At 57.0% G+C, this 16,471-nt stretch overlaps 2 protein-coding genes across 3 annotated transcripts; one reads left to right on the top strand and one right to left on the bottom strand.

Moving 5' to 3' along the window:
- The first annotated feature begins 369 nt into the window (after nucleotides 1–369).
- Nucleotides 370–9,463, top strand: Hhatl (hedgehog acyltransferase like). Of its 2 annotated transcripts, XM_076844163.2 has the most exons (12): nucleotides 370–596; nucleotides 2,277–2,395; nucleotides 2,762–2,829; nucleotides 3,355–3,468; nucleotides 3,588–3,782; nucleotides 4,136–4,345; nucleotides 4,756–4,927; nucleotides 5,298–5,442; nucleotides 5,584–5,619; nucleotides 8,352–8,553; nucleotides 8,967–9,108; nucleotides 9,287–9,463. In XM_076844163.2, the coding sequence occupies exons 2-12, from the start codon at nucleotides 2,290–2,292 to the stop codon at nucleotides 9,409–9,411; spliced, it is 1,515 nt and encodes a 504-aa protein (XP_076700278.1). In that variant the 5' UTR covers nucleotides 370–596; nucleotides 2,277–2,289; the 3' UTR covers nucleotides 9,412–9,463. The 2 variants fall into 2 exon arrangements, with proteins under 2 accessions (XP_076700278.1, XP_076700285.1); XM_076844170.2 differs by lacking the exons at nucleotides 370–596; nucleotides 2,762–2,829 and having other exon boundaries at nucleotides 2,282–2,395.
- On the bottom strand, nucleotides 7,210–16,216 carry Klhl40 (kelch like family member 40). Its single transcript, XM_076844156.2, has 6 exons — nucleotides 15,004–16,216; nucleotides 13,582–13,742; nucleotides 13,214–13,321; nucleotides 12,863–13,048; nucleotides 11,128–11,274; nucleotides 7,210–10,267 (listed from the first exon to the last, which is right to left on the bottom strand). Exons 1-6 carry the CDS (start codon nucleotides 16,159–16,161, stop codon nucleotides 10,156–10,158), a joined length of 1,872 nt encoding a protein of 623 aa, XP_076700271.1. The 5' UTR covers nucleotides 16,162–16,216; the 3' UTR covers nucleotides 7,210–10,155.
- Between the last annotated feature and the right edge of the window lie 255 nt (nucleotides 16,217–16,471).

The raw sequence follows: 16,471 nt of genomic DNA, 5'->3' as shown, positions 1-16,471 counted from the left end.
GAGTTGGCTTGATAAAAAGGAACGAGAGGTTTTCCCTGGACAGCCCTCCTCGGGAGGTGGCATGTAAAGTGGGAGCTACAGTCCACAGAGCAGAGATGGGAAAGCATTTTCGTGTGTGTGAATGTGATACTACAACGGGGGCAGGGCTCACAAGTCTGTAGAGGCTCGTGGGGCCACCTGGAAGGCTTCCTGAAAGAAGGGTATCCTGGCTAGTAGCAAGAGAGAGAGACACAGGATCTCTAGGGGCAAGGGCACAGACTAAAGTGAGACCCAGGTGTCCCTGTCTGAGTCTGTGCCTCTGGCCACCCCCTCCCCCCCCCCACAGCCTCCCTGCGGCTCCCTGCGGCCAGCAGCTCTGCAGCACTCTGCTCAGCTCCGCTCCAGGAAGGCCACCTCCTTCCTACCCTCCTCCTCCCCCTCCTCTGCCTGCTGTCACCACTCACCGCTCATAGCCTCGAGGGGGTGGGGACCCCAGGGCTGGACACACCCCACCGCAGCCCCAGAGCTCAGCTGGTCGGACAGACGCACAGTCGGATACAAGGACCCCGGAGCCCCGAGGTGGGCAGTGTGCCAGGGTCCCTCGCAGCCTCCTCAAGGTCAGTGCCAGCTGGGGATGCAGCCATTCTGGGGCCCTGGAGACCTGTGGGGCCCACCCCAGGCTCCTGATTGCAGATCACAGGCCCCAAGGTGGGCTTTACTCCAGGTGCACCTGAGACAGGACCGAGGGAAGGGGCCACTCCTGCTTCCACAGGCCGGTCCATGTTAGGGGGTCTAACAGGAAAAGCCCCGGGCTGGGGGCCAGCTCCTCACTGAGGCCTCACTGGGGACACTTCTGCACCGGCCATGGGGAGCTAAAATTGGAAAGTGGCGAGTGGGAGGCAGCTGACAAAGCTATTCCACGGGCTCTTCGCTGTGCTCCGGTTTCAAGCTTCTGCTCCATTAACCTGATCCCCGGGGCCTCCCTCCCCCCACCCTGCTGATGAGGAGGCATACTGGCCCTCGGGCTCCGATGACAGCCCCCTGGCAGCCCCCTGACACGGGAAGGGCAGCAATGGCCTCATCTGAGATTCCAGAGGGGCTCACGGAGAATATCTGGTCTTGAGGGGAGACGAAACCCTGTCCCAGGCTCGTCCTGTGGCTTTAATGGGTCCCTTCCCCATTCTGGCCTGTGACCCCCTCCATCTGTAAAATGGGGAGAATGTCAGCTGTGGGGGTCCAGAAGAGCTGCCCGCAGGGTGGGGAAGGCTGTGATTTAGGGGAGGAACTGAGGTGGGAGACAGGGCCCAACTCAGCCCAAGGGGCACCTACCCACGTTCCTCTCATTCATTTAGGCCCTGAGTCTGTACCTATGGATCCCTTAGGAAGACACTGGGCCAGGCTGAAGCAGGATGGAAAGAGCATAGGTGCTAGCTGAGTTTCCAGGGTTGGCGCAGCAGGACTCCTGGGAACAAACTGGGTGCTGGCAGGAGGGAGTGGCTAGACTCACCCTGGCCCTTAAACTGGTCAGCACCTTGGACAGCAGCCAGCACGCTCCCTGTGCCCTCCTGGCCCTGCCTGGCCCCACACCCACTTCTCCAGGGCACCTTCTCAAATAGCACAGCCTCCAGACAGTGGCCAGGACCAGAGTACACAGAGCACTGTGGGTGGGACAGTATGCGGCCACAGGCAGGGACCAGGGACGAGGCAGGCTAGAGTGCAGGGGGCTTGCTGGGTGTGGGGTCTGCAAAAGATAAAAGGTTGAATGACAAGGTGGGAGGCTTGGTGCTGGGGACAGGATCTGGGAGGTTACAGGGTCTCAGAGAAGGAAAGGCCACTCAGGGTGTGAGTGGGAGTCAGAGAAGGGGTCTTGGAGAGGGTTTGGCTTTCTTAGGAGCTGAGAGAGTCTCACTGAGGTAGGGGGACCCTGGAGGCCAGAAACCGGATTGAGGTGCTAGAGATAGGGTTTCCTCTCCTGAAAGTTCAAGAGGGCCTCAGCAGGAGTCTTGGCAGAGAGTGGAGACCAATCCATCCGAAAGGTGTGAAGGAGGAGAGGAAGGTGACAAAGGTAGACTGAGTGAAGACTAGACTTTCAAGAACCTTCAGTGAGAGGGGTTGGAACTGGAGCAGCAGTCAGGAGGGGAGGAGTGAAGGGCACACAGCGGTGGGGAGAGTGAAGCTACACTTCCCCAGACCCCAAGGGGTGGATGGAGTGGTCTCTGTTCAGAATGGAGGCCTAGTACCCCTGTGGAGGTCCAGGTGGGGCTGGAAGCTGGGCCCTCACCTGCCTATCTCCCCAGCCCTGTCCAGGCTATGGGCATCAAGACAGCACTGCCTGCAGCTGAGCTGGGTCTCTACTTCCTGGTGCTGAGTGGGTCCCTGGCCTATGCTGGCCGGGGCCTCCTTGAAGCATCCCAAGGTAACAACCGGGCCCTGAGGCAAGGGCGGGATCTATCTTCCCCTGGGGGCCTCAGGGTTCTAATCAGCAAGGCAAGAAATATATAGGTTCCAGACCTAGAGACATGGACACAGAGCCTGTCCCCCCACATACATAGACACTCAGAGACACAGAGACATGGACCCAGATAGGTACACACCAAGACCCAGGGCCAGGCAGGGGCAGAACCAGAGACCCACATTCCCCTAACTGCTGCCCTGTTCCCAGGAGCTATACACCTGGCAGACCTGTTCCCCTCTCCCCAGGTGGGGGCAGCCTCATCCTTGGGGGCAGGCCTGGGAGGGCATGTGAAAAACCCCTTCCACTGAGGCCACGCTCTGTTCTCAGATGGGGCCCACAGGAAGGCCTTCCGGGAGTCTGTGCGACCCGGCTGGGAGTACATTGGCCGAAAGATGGTAGGTCTCCCACACTCCAGGGTCCCTGCTTAGGGTCCCCGACCCCTGGCACGTCTCCCCATCCCTATCCCTTCCCCACTCTCCACTATCCCAGATGTTCTGGCGTCTCACAAAGGGGGTCTCTAGCTTGAGCCTCAGCACCTCGGCTTCTCCACGGCCCCTCCCCAGCCCCACTCACTTAGGAAACAGGTCCATAAGCAGGATGAGCTTCAGCGGGGCCTCCAGCACTACCCTTCCCCGGAACAGGGCAGCAGGTTAGAGTGTCAGGCACTGTGCTGAGCAGAGCAGGAGAGGGATTTGAGGGACAGTGCTGTCCACGTGGTGCCCTCATTCCTCCCTCCATTTCTATCTGGGTACTTCCTTCAGAGGGGACTGCAGGGACCTGGAGCCATTGCTCCTCTTCTAATGCATGAGAAGAACAAGGGACCTGGGAAGGTGCTAGGGCTCTGCCCAGTTGGGGTACCCGCCTGCTATCCTCCCTCACCCACCCTAACCTTCCTTACCTCCTGTCCCTGGCTGCCCCAGGATGTAGCTGACTTTGAGTGGGTGATGTGGTTCACTTCCTTCCGAAATGTCATCATCTTCGCCCTCTCTGGACACGTGCTGTTTGCCAAACTCTGCACAATGGTTGCCCCCCAGGTGAGCTGAATCTGCCCCCCGCCCTCATCAGCTTCTCCTTAGCTTCAAAGGTTGTGGGAAATTATTCAGGGGTCCTACCCCCAGGAGCATAGGAAAACCAGAACCTCACATCTCCACAGCTCCGCTCCTGGATGTATGCTGTCTACGGAGCCCTGGCTGTGATGGGCACAATGGGCCCTTGGTACCTGCTGCTGCTGCTTGGCCACTGTGTGGGCCTCTACGTGGCCTCACTCTTGGGTCAGCCCTGGCTCTGTCTTGGCCTTGGCCTGGCCAGCCTGGCCTCCTTCAAGATGGACCCCCTCATCTCCTGGCAGGTATACACTGGGGTATTAGAAGGGTACAGGGATAGGACCCCAAGCCTTTTGCTTCATTTAAAGCCTTGGCCTCCCGAGTGTCCCCAAGTATTTCCTTCACTTTTCCACCCATCTTCAAGCCTTTGCGTGTGCCCTGACAACCAGGCGGTCACCTGCACTGCAGCACAGTGTGTCCAGCTCGTCCTCTGTTCTATCACGTTGCTGGGATAGAGCAATCGTCAATGTTAACTGGCTCTGGAAGAGGGGAAGGGCAGGACCAAGCTGGGGCCCCCCTGGGAAGCTGGAAAGGGGTTTCTTTTCCCCAGCGGTGTGAGGCCCCCTGGTGAGCTGGCGGCCTGTTCTCTCCCCTCCAGAGCGGGTTTGTAACAGGCACTTTTGATCTTCAAGAGGTGCTGTTTCACGGGGGCTGCGGCTTTACCGTGCTGCGTTGCACCAGCTTCGCACTGGAGAGCTGTGCCCGCCCTGACCGCCGCTACTCCCTAGCCGACCTGCTCAAGTACAACTTCTACCTGCCCTTCTTCTTCTTTGGGCCCATCATGACCTTTGATCGCTTCCACACTCAGGTGAGGGGACATCTTGTGGCCTCCCAGAACAAGGCTAGGTCTCCTTTTTCAGACAGAGGCTCCTATCTCAGGTAGAACTCCCCAGGCAGGCCGTACCCCATCTTCAGGTAGGACCCCAGGATGCAGCCACGTTTCCGCCTTAGACAAGGATCACATGGTGGAGATGTGTGTCTTCTCTCAGGCAGGACTCCCAGGCCATGACCGTTCCCCTCCTGCTCAAAGGGGGCTCCCAAGACAGGATTGGTCTCCCCTTGTCGGACAGAACCCTCCCCAGACTTCAGGGCGTCTGCACCCTTGGGCGGAATTCCTGGGTGCAGCCCTGCCTCCTCCCACCCAGGGGGACCCCCACTGGGGCAGGGCTCCTCACGGCAGGCTCTTGGCACTCCCCCAGACATTTTGCATCCCTCCAGGTGAGCGAGGTGGAACCAGTGAGGCCCGAGGGCGAGCTGTGGCGCATCCGGGCCCAGGCAGGTCTCAGCGTGGTGGCCATCATAGCAGTGGACATCTTCTTTCACTTCTTCTACATCCTCACCATCCCCAATGACCTCAAGTTTGCCAATCGCCTCCCAGACAGCGCCCTCGGTGGGTCCCCACGTCACCAAGGGTGCAGGAACGGGGACTTATTTCTTTGAAATGCCTGGGACTTGACCTTAGCTTTGTCCTATGAGGCTGCAGCAGTATCTCCAACAGCCTGCCCTTCATCAGGGCTGTGATTGATTTTCACAAGTGGAGATGGGGGTCCCCATGGGGAAGGTGGGGCCTGGTGCTCCCCCAGGAAGAGGCAAATTCTCCTTGTGGGCTGCAGGTGGCAAGGACTTCTCCTCTCCCCCAACCTTTGGAGAGAAGTGTCCAGGGGGAAGGCAAGGCTCAGCACCTCCCCTGGGACTTGGGGGTCATCAGGGGAGGCCACGGTGATGATGGGCCCTGGGAAGTGACAGCACCTTGTCCCCAGCTGGCCTAGCCTATTCAAACCTGGTGTATGACTGGGTGAAGGCTGCGGTCCTCTTCGGTGTCGTCAACACCGTGGCGCGCCTGGACCACCTGGACCCGCCTCAGCCTCCTAAGTGCATCACTGCGCTCTATGTCTTTGGGGAAACGTGAGTACAAGCAGTGGAGGGGGTCGCAACCTTGGATGCCCATCTTTCCTGAGCCTTTTCCCATCCTACCATGTCCCCTCCCGCTGTGCCGTGGGAGCTCTGTGTCAGGTGGACTCACACCCTTCTGCTCTTTCCACACAGACACTTCGACCGGGGCATCAATGACTGGCTTTGCAAGTGAGTTGGGGTGCTGGGGTGGCCACAGCTATAGTGTCACATGTCTGGGCAGTGCCAAGATTTACCCATGGTTTTAGAGATCACCCCTAGGCCAGGGAAAGCAAGGAAGCAGCAAGTCTGCCTTAGACGAGTGAGGTCTAGGTGAGAGACAGGTTTGGACTTGGCTGAGGGCCCCGGAAGTGGAGAGAAGGGGCTGGGGGGGTGGAGACACCAGGAGCTGCCATGCAGTAAGGGCATCCAGGAGAAGGAGATGACTTCTGGGCCCCTATCTTCAGCCTGGAAGAATGGGGTGACTTCTAGAGAGAGGTTCTGTTTGAGAAACATCTAGGTGGAATCTTGGAGGGGCACCATTAGGGAGATCCAGTGAAGCACCTGGATCTGAGGGCCAGGGACTCAGAGAGGTCAGGAGGACTGGTGGGACTGTGGGGGTCAGGAGGGAGGGTAGTTGTGCTGCAGCCTCGGGAGTGCATAAAACCTGGGGTACAGGTCGAGGAGAGTTGGGGTCAGCCAATATTGGTCCCGCAAGGACTTTGGTTGGAGGGAGAAGGAAGAACCAGGAGAAGGAACTGAGGAGCAGGAGGAGAATCAAGGCCATGTGACACCCTGGAAGCTTGGGAAGACCATGCAGGCGTGGAGGGGGCCACGGGGCCAGGTGCTGCTGAGGTTCAAGGGAGCTGGAGGCTGAGGATTAGCATTGGTGACATGGAGCTTTTCAGCCTTCCCCTGGGGAGGCAGGGGCAGTGAAAGGGAATCGAGGAACTGTGGGGGAGTGTGTGGACAACTTCTGGGAGAAGCCTGGGACTGAAGGAGTAAGACAGAGGGGTAACCAAAGGGAGTTGTGGGGTGTTTTAAAGGTAGGAGTTACTGGGACACCCCTGGTGCTGAGGGGAACTATTCAACAGAAGAGCTGTAATGCAGTGTGGAGGGGCAATTAGTGGACTGAGGCCCTGAGGAGGGAGGAGATGATGGTGTCCACTCTCAGGCAGAGGCCCGCCTTCAGGAGGAAGAAGAGAAGGCAGTACAGGCTGAGGAGGCAGCATACAGGCCCTCCTTCCCAAGTGCCCACCACACCCTCTCATACTTGCAGGAGAGAGAGGGGTGCAGTAGCCATTGCAATGTGGGAGAAGCAGCTGCCTATAGAGAGCTCAGCTCCGAGAGGCCAAGTGGGGTTGGAGGTAGTGGGTTTCAGCCTCCAATGTGTGAAGACGTGAGGCTTTCCCATCAGCGCTTAGCCGCGGGGGTGCAGGTCAAGAGAAAGCTGGTAATCGGCTCTCCCAGATGGTCAAGAAGGAAGAATTGAAAAATAAGGGGCTTAAGGTTATTTATAATGATGACTCATTGAGCATAAGCCTGTTAAAGAGGGTGGTAAAGATGGGAGGGATCAATGGGATTGAAGAACGAGCTGGGGAGCCAAGTGTCAGAAGGGGTTGGGCAAAAAGTGAGAATTAACAAGGAGTGAAATTTCAAATGGTGACAGAGTTGGGGTCTGACCATGGGAGTGGGTGGCTGAGGTGCAGTGGAGAAGAAACCAATGGAAATGAGGAGGTCATGGAATGGAGAGGCAGGTTAATCAAGGAGTCTTCCACTGAATTTATTTAACAAATATTTATTGAGTACCTACTATGTGCCAAGCACTGTTCTAGGCCACTGGGGATACAAGCAGTGAATATGGCAAAGACCCTGAAATCATGGAGCTTACAGTCTAGTGGGGGAGAAAAACAGGTAAACCATAAACAGGCAAACAAACATCAATAAGATAATTTTAGAGAGTGGTAAGTGTAAGGGGATAGAATTTGGTTACAGGGTGGAAGCTTCTTTAGCTGGGGTCTGGGCGGCCTTCTGTGAGGAGATATTTGAACTGAGACTTGAGTGATAAGGAGATGTGTGGGGTGGAGGAGCGGGATGGAATTCCAGGTAGAGGGAACTACCAGGGCAAAGACTTTGAGACATGTACCAACTGTGTGTGTGTGAAGATCAGAAAGGCTAATAAGGCAGGCAGAGGGAGGGAGGGAGAAAATGGTGGATCAGAGATGGGGAAAAAGGCAGAAAACCAGCGACAGGGATTCTCTAATATTCTAATTGCCATAGGAAGCCATGGGGGCGTGGTTTAACCATGGAAGTGATGTGATCTGAGCTAAGCCTCTGGCTGCTGTGTGAAGAAGGGGCTGGGAGACTGGGGACAAAGGCCAAAGTAGGAAGGCCATTAAGTGGTCTAGTCCACCTGGACTCGGATGGGAGGAGGGTAGAAGCTGTGAGCAGTGGTCAGGACTGACTGGAGTCAATAGAATTTGCTGGTTTGGGTGTGAGTGAAGAGGGAAACTGAGAATCCAAAATGGTACCAGGGCTTATAGCAACTGAAGGGATGATGGAGATGGGGGTGGAGCTGGTTTGGGCAGAGAGGGGGGAACCAGTCATTCAAGTGGGATGTCTAGAAGCAATTGGAGACACAAATCAAAGAGAGACTGGGCTAAACAAGCAGTGTTCAGAGTCTTGAGTCTGAATGAGATCTTTGGAGGAGTGAATGAACACAGCTAGAGAAGACACAAAGTCCAAGGCTGAGCCCTCTGAAATTTGGAGTTGGGCAGAGAAATATCAGTCACCTAAGTTCAAAACATCGTCTTGTCCCCAGGGTGACAGCAGGAGGAGGGCTGCCCCTGTTGTGCATCCTCTGCTGGCCTCACACCTGTCCTTTCCCACCCTTCCACTGGCCTCTGCTTTCATCTTTCCTGTAGATATGTGTATGACCACCTTGGTGGGGAGCACTCTGCAGTGATCCCAGAGCTGGTGGCCTCAGTGGCCACATTTGCCATCACCACTCTGTGGCTTGGGCCTTGTGACATTGTCTACTTGTGGTCATTCCTTAACTGCTTTGGCCTCAACTTTGAGCTGTGGGTACAGAAGCTGGCAGAGCACGGGCCTCTTGCACAAGTTGAGGTAAGCAGGGGAGGTCTGGGACTGGGATGGGCTGAGATTGGTAGGGTCGCAGGACAGGGTGGCACTGCTGTTTTCTGGAGGCGTCCAGACACACTTGATCTCCAGCCTAGAACTTTCTCACCACCGCCTTCCTGATTGTCAGGGCAATGGCTTGTCCTGTGGGAATCTGTCCCTTTCTTCCTTCTATGGATCAGGCCCAATACACGGAGGCCTGGCCTTGTTTGCCAGTTCTTATCCTCCCCCCAGGACTCAGTTTCCCCATGTTTAATAATGACGGAGAATTGGCCTGGGATTCCCAGACACCCGTGAATATCCCCAGGACAAGTGGCCCTGTAGGCCAGGCCACTGACCAACCATGTCCCCTTTCCTTTGGGCCTCTCACCTTGCGGCCAATGCTCTCCTGAACTGGGCAGGCCCGTCTGTCAGAGCAGATGTCCCGTAGGGTCCGGGCTCTTTGTGGGGCCATAAACTTCTGGGCCATCATCATGTACAACCTCGTGAGCCTGAACAGCTTCGAGTTCACAGAATTGGTCGCCCGACGTCTGCTACTTACAGGTGAGAGATGGGTTTGGGATATATCAACCTCAAGGACTGTGACCTTCTGAAATGCTCCTTCCATACCCCAATACCCCAGGGACTCGGCCAGGAGGGCCATCCAACGGGGAGAGGGATGGGAAGAGAAAAGTCATTGCGGATGGGCTGCTGCGGGCACTGAGGATTCCTTCCCCAACAGGGTTCCCCCAGACCACGCTGGCCATCCTGTTTGTCACCTACTGTGGTGTCCAGCTGGTGAAGGAACGTGAGCGAACCCTGGCACTGGAGGAGGAGCAGGGGCAGGACAAAGAGAAGCTAGAGTAGGTGGGAGGGTGCTCCTGGGTCCCCGGCCTCGGCGGGGCCAGGCAGGGCCTCACTGACAGAATAAAAGACTTTTCTACCACAGTTGGGTTGTTCCCTTCCCCTTGTTCCCAGCAATCTCCTGGCTCCTTGTCCATCATGGCTGAAGGGCTGGAGTTTCCAGGTCTCAGGGAGGGGGTCCCACACAGTGTGGAAGGGGCAGCACATGAGGGCAAGACCTCCCACCTTGACAACCCAAAAGCAGAATATTAAGGCTGGAAATTTCCAACCGCCTGATCATTGACTCGCGGAGAACCTGATCTCAGACCCTGAACTACTCGCTTAGAAGGTATTTTATTCTTCTTGAAGAAGGAGACGTCCCCACCCTGCAAGCTGCACTTGATGGGGACACTCCCATCAGATGGGCAAGTGGACCGTGTCCTGTGGGAAACTTCACCGGCACACATGGCCAGCCTGGGGGCGTGGCCAGGACACAGCCTTGGATACCCCCCTGTGATAATGGCTTATGAGCCAAGAGGACCCAGGGGAAATATGATGAGCCTGGAGGGGCCTGAGTGTCCCCTCCCCGCCTGAAAGGCTAACCCTGGGCAGCAATAGCCCTTCTCTGGCTGAAGCAGCCCCTCGGGCACCATAACCGGATCCAGGTGGGCTCTTGCCTCTCCCAGCCTCCTCCCTAGAACCCCACAAGGTCAGGCCTGGGAGGGCTGTGGGATGGGAGGGGTTCTTAGTCAGGTCCCTCTAGGCAGGTCACATCTTAGTCAGGCGCAGCACGTTGAGCCGCACAGGTAGGAAGGTGGCGCCGGCCGCGTAGGCGATCTCCCGCAGGACGCCCTCCCACTTCTTCTCCTCCTCGTTATATCTGGGGTGGGGGGAAGAGTGGGGACAAGGGTGAAGAGCTTCATCAGCTAAGTCCAAAATGGGACCCAGGAGGGAGGGTTGGCTGGGTACACTACACCCGTCTCCAGGAAGTGTACCCCAGCCCAGGTCTATCTCTAGATACCTGGATATTCCCATGCTCTTGGAAGGGGGCCTCCCAAAGAGTCACCCCCAAGAAAATCCACCCCATACTCCAGGAAGAGCTACCTCCTCAGGAAAGGCCACCTCTCCAGGGTTCCCACACTCCTCAAAATCCACCTCCCTCCAGGAAGATCTACACTGGCCCCCTACACACACACCAACCCTGTCCTCCCAAGAGTTCTGTATTCAACATTCCAGAAGTCCCTCGCACCCCACTCCCCTAGCAGCCCTACTCCTCCAGAGGTCACTTGCAGCACCAAGTGACTGAAGGTTCAGGTATGCCCCAGGTGGCTGAGCCTCTTCCACCTACCCCCATGAAGGACCAGCCATGGGAAGCAATGGCTGAGAAGTTGGGGTCCAACTACTTCCTAGTCCTGGCCTCACTCTCCTCTAGACCAAGCACCCAGAAAACAGGGGTGAGAGGCCTGGCTGCTACCTGGGCCCTGTGTCTGTGGGTCTGTACCCTAAGCTGAGGGTCAGCTCCCATCTGCAGCACTGCTGAAGCTCCTCAGTGGGGCATGGTACCACATGTGCAAACCTAGACCCACTGGTAGAAATGGGGCAAGTGGGGTGTGTTTGTTATTCCTTCCCCCCAAGATTCCCTGGAAGAGGGATCAGCTTTGCCCATACATGAGCTTGCCAGGCGGTGGGGAAATCAGCCTTGCTCAGAATTCCCCCTTGATTCCTTGGGGCCAGGCTCACCTCCAAATGTCGTTGAGCTCTGTGGGGACCAATTCTCCGGACTCAGTCTCCAGTGTGGCGAAACCACCAATGGCATAGAGGGTGCCCACCAGGCTAATCAGGCTGAGTGAGCTGCGCTCCTGTGGAAAGGCCTCGAAGGGTGCCCACCTGTGGCAGTGGGGTGAAAAGGTGCATCACCTAGGGGGCCTGTCCCTGCTATCCGGGTGCTCCCAACTCCAGCTGCACCCTTTGAAATCTGAGTCCTAGCCTTTCTTGCCCCCTTGTCATTTACCCAACTGGCCCAGCAAAGTCCCCCGTGGATCTCCCATGTCCCTCTTCTCTCCTGAACTAACTCCTGGCTGCTAACTCAGGATCCCAGACCCCAGCAGGACCCCAGAACTGCCCTGGACATATTCCCCTGGCTCCTCAGTGGCCATTTAAGCCCCTGTTCCCTTGCACTCCTGTCCCCCTCTTCTCCCCTCACAACCTAACTGTTCTCACTCCCTGGCTCCTGCAGCTGGGCCTTCATTTCTACCCTCCAAAAGCCCCATCCACCCCAGGGCTGTAAAATTCAGGGCCCACGGCCTGCCATTACAGAGGTGACTGTCCTCATCTCCTGCCTCTCCAGGGTCAGCTTCTTGTACTCTTCCTGGATAATGCATCTCCCCCACCATCCCTTGGGGCTTGGATCTCTGCTCCTGCCATGGGCACTCCCTCTCCTTATGAAGTTTGTCCCCTCTGTATTCTTGGGCCCTCAATTTCTCCCTCTACCTCAGCCCTCTCTCTGGCCCTGTAGGCTCCTCCTGGACCCTCAGGCAGGCATCTCAAGTCAACATATCCTGACTGGACCTTCAATCTTGCTATTTAACCCCAATGTTTCCCCCAACAAATGGTCTCCCCTTCTCACTCAAAAGCATCCACTTCTTTCTTGCCCAACATCCAAATCATCACTATGCCCTCCTTCTTTCATCTCCTAAACCATTGCTACTCAGAGGGTGGTCCATAGGCCTGCAGCACCAACATTACCAGGGTATCCTTAGAAGTACAGGCCCCTCTCCATACCTGAAATCCAGAATCTGCATATTAACATGACACTAGGGAGATTTCTGGTATTACAGCCAGAGAGGCCCTGGCCTAAGTCCTCCAGTGGCTCCTCCCCACTGCACCCCAGTTCCAGGCTCCAGGCTTCCATTACCTCTTGCTACAGCTGCACCCCACACCCCTCAGGCCCCCTTGCCTCCTAGAAAATCTCTGATCCTGCTCTCTACATCAGCTGCCACCAGGCATGTTAGAAAAACAGGTGGAGTTTAAAACCCATCAAAGGCATTTCATTAGTGTCAGAATAAAGTGTCTCAGCCCTTCTGGACACCTACCCGGCCCCATAACTGGCTTCTCCCACTATTGCTGGCTGAGCCCAGCTGGAGGTCAGCTCCATTTTTTCTTTCCTGACATCCCAGCAGGGCAGCTCCTGTCTCCCTCACTGGTCTTTCACTAGCACAAGGCCATTGCCTGGTAGTAGTCTCTGAGTGAGGAACCTGGTATCCCTTGTCTCCTCCACCTGGGATCTCCCTCCTGCAGACCCTGCAGCCCATAACCCTGCCCTACCTCATGGGGAAGTCCCCTCCCCACCTATCTGCTGATCAGAGAGGGACTACCGTGGGGTTGTTCCAAATCAACAGCAGGGACCCAAGACAGGGGCTATGACTCCTGCCAGGGCAGACACAGGGAGGACTGACATAGGCCCAAAGCCACATACTTGTCATCTGCGATGCTGTACACCTCCGCGGAACTGGTCAGTCCTGTGTCCGTGACCCCCGCTGCCACAAAAATGCGGCCATCGTGGACGGTGGCCCCAAAGAGCGAGCGGGCAGTCTGCATGGGTGCCAGTTCCTTCCACTCGAATTTCTTGGGGTCATAGACGCACATCTTGTTCAGGCACTTCCTGTGGGGTGGATGGATGAGTGCCTAGAGGGAGGCCTGAATAGAGACCCCCGCCCTTGGCCGTCTCCCAGGGCAGTGGGGACAAACTTCCAGCCTCAGGAGAATTCTGCTTTCACTGGAACTTACAACTCTGCTGAAGCAGACCCGCTCAGGGACCCAGCCTCACCTGTCGCTGCCTTTGCCACCAATAACGTAGACAAGGTCCATATGGGAGAGAACAGCGTGGCCATACACTGCGTAGGGCAGAGGGTCCGATTCGCCCCATTTGAAGGACCTAGAGGGGACGCAAGGGGCGGGTGCCCGACTCAAGGGTGCGCCCAATCCCGGCCTTTGCGTTCACCCTCCCACCCAACACTCACTCGGGGTGCAACCGGAGCATTCCAGGAACTCCCCTGGGCCCCACCCACCGACGCCCCTGCCCGGGACTCGCCTCCTCTGCCCCTCCCAGCGGTCGGGGACTGTACTGGGACTCCGGGCTCCCACCTCGATGCACAGTCCCTCCCCAGGACCCGGCCCGCCCCAGCCCACGCTCACAGCCGGTCGTAGCACAAGACCGAATCCAGGCTGCTCTCCCCGTCCTTGAGCTCTCGGCCGCCGACCACGTAGATGGAGTTAAGAGCCTCTCCCAGGCCAAAGAGGCAGCGCGGAGAAGGCAGCGGCGGCATGCCCAGCCACTCCGAGTCCAGGTGGTCAAACTGTGGGCGGGGCGTCCAGTCAGCACCGCCCACCTCGCACCCGCCCCCAGCCCAGCCCAGCCCAGCCACCTCGGGTCAGACTCCCTGCGGACCAACGCAGTCTGGAGGCGGCCCTGGAGCCGGTGCCCCTCTGCCATTCCATCATTGGGCAGAGGGCAGCCGAGAAGTAGCACCATAATGGGGCACCAGGACACAGAACTGAGGAGAAAGGTCCGACAGTGACCTTGGCCCACCCTTAGTGCCATTTCCTCTCCCAGGCCTCCTGCCTCCTGCTCTAGAAACTTCAAAGTAACCCTGCCTCCTTAAAATCATCCTTAAAATCTACAGTCTTCAGCCCTGTCGACCTCCATATTCTTATAATAAAGATACTAGTGGCTCATCTTATTGGAAAGTTTTCTGAGAGCTGAGGGCTGTGCTCATGAGCACTTTCATTAGCATCTTTAACCTTCAAACAACCTTATCAAGCAGGAAGAATAATTCCTATTGACAAACAGAGGCTCAGTGAAAATAAACAGTGACTTCACTGCTGGTCTGGCTGGTGGAGCTGCCCTTCACACCCATGATTAGGCCTCCTCTAAGCCAGTGAGCTTAAACTTGGCACCAGGCTTCTCTCACCCCCTCAGCTTTCTATATCCCGGTCCTGTCTCTGTCCCTTGCTCACCATTCTGCGATCAGGAATACTGCCACCTTCCCCTTTCCATCTCCAAATTCCACCCAACTAGAAAGGCTCAAACCTATACTGCTAGTCTCCAGGAAATTCTTTCTGCTCCCTGAGATTCCAGAGTCACAACCCCCAACTTGGACTAAGCATTCCACTGTCCTGATCCTTGCTCAGTCTCAGTTTCCTCATTTGTACAATGAGAGGATTGGGCAGGATGGTCAATATAGGACACTACGTGTTTCATACTCCAAGTCCTGTCCCACGACTTGCAAATGCTCATGCAAATGCTCCTCCTACACTGGACTTGCTCCTCCTAGTCACTGTGCCTGACCCCAACCCCTGTGCAGGGCTAGAACACCCAACATGCTCCAATCTGGACCTAACATCCATCTGGAACCGAGATACCAAAGTTGTGCAGTTGCCTATAACTATCTTCAACTTTCAGGCAAGTGGATGTCCATAAACATCCCGGGTCTACTATCTCACTCTAGACGCAGTAAAATGCCCTCAAGTAGACACAGACCTCTCCTGGGCCCCCCAAATGCCCCTCAGTGCCCAGAACCCAGCACTAGCTGGTCCCTCCCAAGATCAGCCAGGCACCTGCAGGAAGTAAGCACTCATGGGGTCCTCTTTGTTGTCCTCGTTGTAGAAGAGGCCCCCAGCCACAAAGACCTGGTTCTCCTTGGTGACCAAGCTAACATGGTTCTTGGGGATCTGGGTGGAGAGAGAGGCACAGTAGCACTCGTTGGCTGCTGGATCATAGGCCACTGCACCCTCCTCACTGATCATGAAAATGAGATCCTGCAGGAACATGCCAAAGCGGAGTGTGTCATTGAGAATCCCAGGCAGGACACGTTCATCCTCTTCATCCTCCCCTGTCTTGGCTTCATTTGAGCCCTTGTCAGCCTCCTTGGTCCCAGCAGTCTCCTTCCCCTTGTCTTTCTTCTTCTTGCGCAGCATGGTGATGCGGCCTTCGTGTGCATCCTTCACCATCTGTACCTTGCGAAGCAACTCCGGCTGGGCACGCACGAGAGGGTGGCGCTCCACGCGGCTCTCCAAGAAGGCGCGAGGCAGCAGGCGGCAGCGCACGCTCTCGAAAACCGTGGGCAGCGCGCGCTGGCGCTCTGCTTGCGCCTCCGCGTCACCGCTGCCAGCCCACCGCATCACCGCCTCGAACACCGCCTCCTCCTTCTCCACATTGAGGCCGTCGCTGGAAATGATGGCTATGAGCTCATCGGCCGAAAGCCCAAGGAAATCGGCGTCGCGCGCCACCAGCGTGAAGCGCGAGCAGATGAAGTCGCGGGCAGCCACCGCCAGGCGGGCACAGTCGAGTAGTAGGCCGAGACGGAAGACGGCCAGGCAGTTGGCTAAGCACAGGCGCTTCTGCAGGAAGGACACACAGATGGTGAAGATGGACGGGATCTGGAAGCGGTGCGCTGCGGCAAACAGATCCTGCACGCTTGCCTCATCCAGCGCGATCTCTGACGTGTACAGGTAGTTCAGCACCTGGGCCACCACGTCTGGGGACACATCCTCCAGGCGCAGTTCGCCAGCGCTCTCTGGTTCAGCCAGGAAGCGCGCCCGGAAGTAAGGGCTGCAGGCTGCCAGCACCAGGCGGTGGCACGGGAACTCGCGCTCTCCTGCCCGCACCACACAGTCCAGGAACTTGCCGTGGTCCAGCATGTCCTTGAGTCCATCCTGCAGCAGCGTCTGCTGGTACAGCCGCTGTTCCTCTGCTTGTTCCAAGCCCAGAGTCATGGTGGGGGCCCTTAGTGCCAAGTGTTTCTCTGTGCACCCCTGATTTTCTGCTGGGCAGCCCTCAGACTGCGCAGCTGTCCTCACAGGGCTATATATAAAGGTGGCCCTGGCTTGTAAGATGAGCTGCTGGGCCTCCTGCACATGACGCACAGGAGACAGCTGGACAGAGGCCCCTCCTGGAACAGCCTTGACTCAGCCCTGGGGGCTCATGGGGCAAGGGTGAGGTGTTTGGAGAAGCCTTGACTCAACCCTGGGGGCTCATGCTGCAAAGGTGGGTGTTTGGGCTTTCCTGGAAAGATGTAGGCCTTCC

This window comes from Callospermophilus lateralis, chromosome 1 (assembly GCF_048772815.1).
Source record: "Callospermophilus lateralis isolate mCalLat2 chromosome 1, mCalLat2.hap1, whole genome shotgun sequence".
Classification (NCBI taxonomy): Eukaryota; Metazoa; Chordata; class Mammalia; order Rodentia; family Sciuridae; genus Callospermophilus; species Callospermophilus lateralis.
Note: the sequence above shows the minus strand (reverse complement) of the source record. Positions and strands in the feature narration are given on the sequence as shown.